At 38.8% G+C, this 3,092-nt stretch overlaps 1 protein-coding gene across 1 annotated transcript; it reads left to right on the top strand.

Annotated features, from left to right (window-relative positions):
* The first annotated feature begins 1,728 nt into the window (after positions 1-1,728).
* On the top strand, positions 1,729-2,685 carry LOC147364916 (olfactory receptor 4K14-like). Its single transcript, XM_086318873.1, has one exon. It carries the CDS (start codon positions 1,729-1,731, stop codon positions 2,683-2,685), a length of 957 nt encoding a protein of 318 aa, XP_086174999.1.
* Positions 2,686-3,092: the final 407 nt, after the last annotated feature.

The following is a 3,092-nucleotide window of genomic DNA, read 5'->3' as shown; positions in this document are numbered from 1 at the left end:
ATAAAAGAAGATGCAACATATGTGCATATGAACTTACATACAAAACAGAAATAGACCCACAGACATAGAAAACAAATTTATGGTTATAAAAGGGGAAAGGGGCGGGATGGGATAAATTAAGAGTTTTGGATCAACATATATGCACTATTATATATAAATAGATAGCTAATAAAGACCTACTGTATAGCACAGGGAGCTATACTCCATATTTGTAATTATCTATAAGGGAAAGAATCTGAAAAATATGTGTGTGTATGTGTGTATGTGTGTGTACAACTGAATACTTGGCTGTACACCTAAAACTAACACAACGTTGTGAATCAACTATATGTCAATAAAAAAATAAAATTAAAAAAAGGAGATTCAACAGCCTAAAAGTAAAATGAGGACAAGGGAAATAGATAAAATGGAAAGAGAAAGATATAACTACCTTTCCACCAGCCAGCTGGAAAGGAATTCTTAATTTACTTCAGGATGAATATTAGCAATATAAGCAATTCCATTTAAAGGTGATCTCTAAAGTTTTAACTTCACATCAGTTGGTACTAACATGTCTATAGCTTATTTTCACTTTAGAAAAGATACATTTAAAATTTTTATGGCAATATTTCAAAAAATCCATTGGCATAGTTGAAGGTAAATATTTTCTATTGATAAACTTGAGTTATAAAAAACCTTTGTTCAGAGGTCATTAAATCAGAACGTGAGTCTGGGTTGCCACCGAAGTAGAAACTTTGGTCAATCCCTTTCTCACATAACACTCCCCTGACATTTTTTTCCTAATAGATTCAGTTTACTAAATGAATTGTATTAATTGTGATCCTAACTAATGGTAAATTATGTGCTTATTTTGCATTTGAATGATCATGCCATGGTATTTTTTATATGGCCTTCTGTATAGCTTCTCTCCTAAAAAAGCTTGTTCCAATACATACTTGAAAAGTGAAGTGGAAGTGTTAGTTGTTCAGGCACATCTCACACTGTGCGACCCCGTGGACTGTAGCCCGCTAGGCTTCTCTGTCCATGGAATTCTTCAGGCAAGAACGCCAGAATGGGTTTCCATTCCCTTCTCCAGTGGATCTTCCCAACTCGGGGATGGAAGCTGGGTCTCCTGCATTTTCAGGTAGATTCTTTACTGAGCCACCTGGGAAGCCCATATTTTAGAGTAATAAACTAAAAAGTTAGTTTAGTTTATTTTTAAATTCAACTGACGCTTGAAGAAATCATTATGCTTAACACAGAGAAACTGTAATTTTGTGCCATGTCATTTGTTCTGGATTTCAGTATCTGTTCACCATCATCTTCCTAGGTAGACTACTTTTTTGGTTATTAACTTATAACAGATGTTGTTGGTCACCCATCCAGATTCTTTTCACTGGAGAAGCAGACTAAAGCTAGATTCTAGGTGGCCCAATAATCTTTTCTCAGCCTTTCATTTTGCTGTCCACCTTTCTCACTTGCTCATTGTGAAAGAACCCTCTCAGTCATTCATAAGAATCTGATCTTGGAAAGACAGTTTTGGGCATTTTACTTCTTTTTGGGCACACTACCCTGAATATTTTACCAAAATTTATCTTCCCAATTATACTTTTCACTTTCAGATGTAGATGCTAAATTTCAATGAAATTTAAATTTCAGTGAGATAAATTTTAACCAAAGTCTAGAAAATAAGTAGCCTTTACCATCCTACTAACTGACAATCTTTCTCTCTAGGTTATTTTAGAGGACATGCTGAGTAAAATGGATAAAAGAAATCTGTCTGTAGTGTCAGAATTCATACTTCTGGGACTTTGCCAGTCATGGAATAAGCAAGTCTTACTCTTACTGATATTTTGTATGCTATATTTGACCATTGTATCTGGAAATATTGTCATCATGATCTTAATCATCACTGACCCCCGTCTGCATTCCCCCATGTACTTTTTGTTGGCCAACCTGTCCTTTGTTGATATGTGGCTTTCTTCAGTAACTACTCCTAAGATGATTACAGACTTTGTCAGAGAGAACAAGACTATTTCCTTTGGAGGCTGCATGTGCCAGATCCTCTTTGTGCATTTTGTTGGAGGGAGTGAGATGGTGCTATTGGTGGTAATGGCCTATGACCGCTATGTGGCCATCTGCAAGCCACTCCACTATTCAACCATAATGAACCTGCAAAAGTGCATTGGGCTTGTGGTGACTTCCTGGACCATTGGCTTTGTGCATGCCATGAGTCAAATGGCTGTGATTGTGCAATTGCCTTTCTGTGGCCCCAGGGAAATCGACAGCTTTTTCTGTGATATACCACTGGTAATCAAGCTTGCCTGCATAGATTCCTATAACTTGGGAATATTAATGAATGCTGACAGTGGGGTTCTGGCCATGACCTGCTTTATTCTGCTGCTGATATCCTACACATATATTCTTCTTACTGTTCACCAAAGCTCTAAAGCTGGTACATCTAGGGCACTCTCTACCTGCACTGCCCACATCACAGTGGTGGTGCTCTTCTTTGGGCCCTGCATCTTCATCTATGTGTGGCCACTCAGCATCACCTGGATGGACAAATTTCTTGCTGTGTTTTACTCTGTTATTACACCTCTTCTAAATCCAGCCATTTATACCCTGAGAAATAAAGAGATAAAGAATGCTCTGAAGAGATTCAGAGGCTACTACCTACATTCCAAGAAGAATATTAATGCCTAAAATCTCACTGGAAGCACTTCAAATTGACAACATATAGACCTTATAAACGGAGAAGGCAGTGGCACCCCACTCCAGTACTCTTGCCTGGAAAATCCCATGGACGGAGAAGCCTGGTAGGCTGCAGTCCATGGGGTCGCTAAGAGTCGGGCAGGACTGAGCGACTTCGCTTTCAATTCACTTTTCACTTTCATGGATTGGAGAAGGAAATGGCAACCCACTCCAGTATTCTTGCCTGAAGAATCCCAGGGACAGAGGAGCCTAGTGGGCTGCCGTCTATGGGGTTGCACAGAGTCGGACATGACTGAAGCGACTTAGCATCAGCAGCAGCAGCAGACCTTATAAAAGAGGTTGAAAATTCTAGGCATTCAATTTATATCTACATGTTATGTCTGTCTCCAAGTCCAGAA

This window comes from Bos grunniens, chromosome 10 (assembly GCF_055505025.1).
Source record: "Bos grunniens cultivar Pamir isolate PY7600 chromosome 10, Bosgru_T2T1.0, whole genome shotgun sequence".
NCBI lineage: Eukaryota > Metazoa > Chordata > Mammalia > Artiodactyla > Bovidae > Bos > Bos grunniens.
This window is presented reverse-complemented; position numbering and strand designations above follow the sequence as displayed.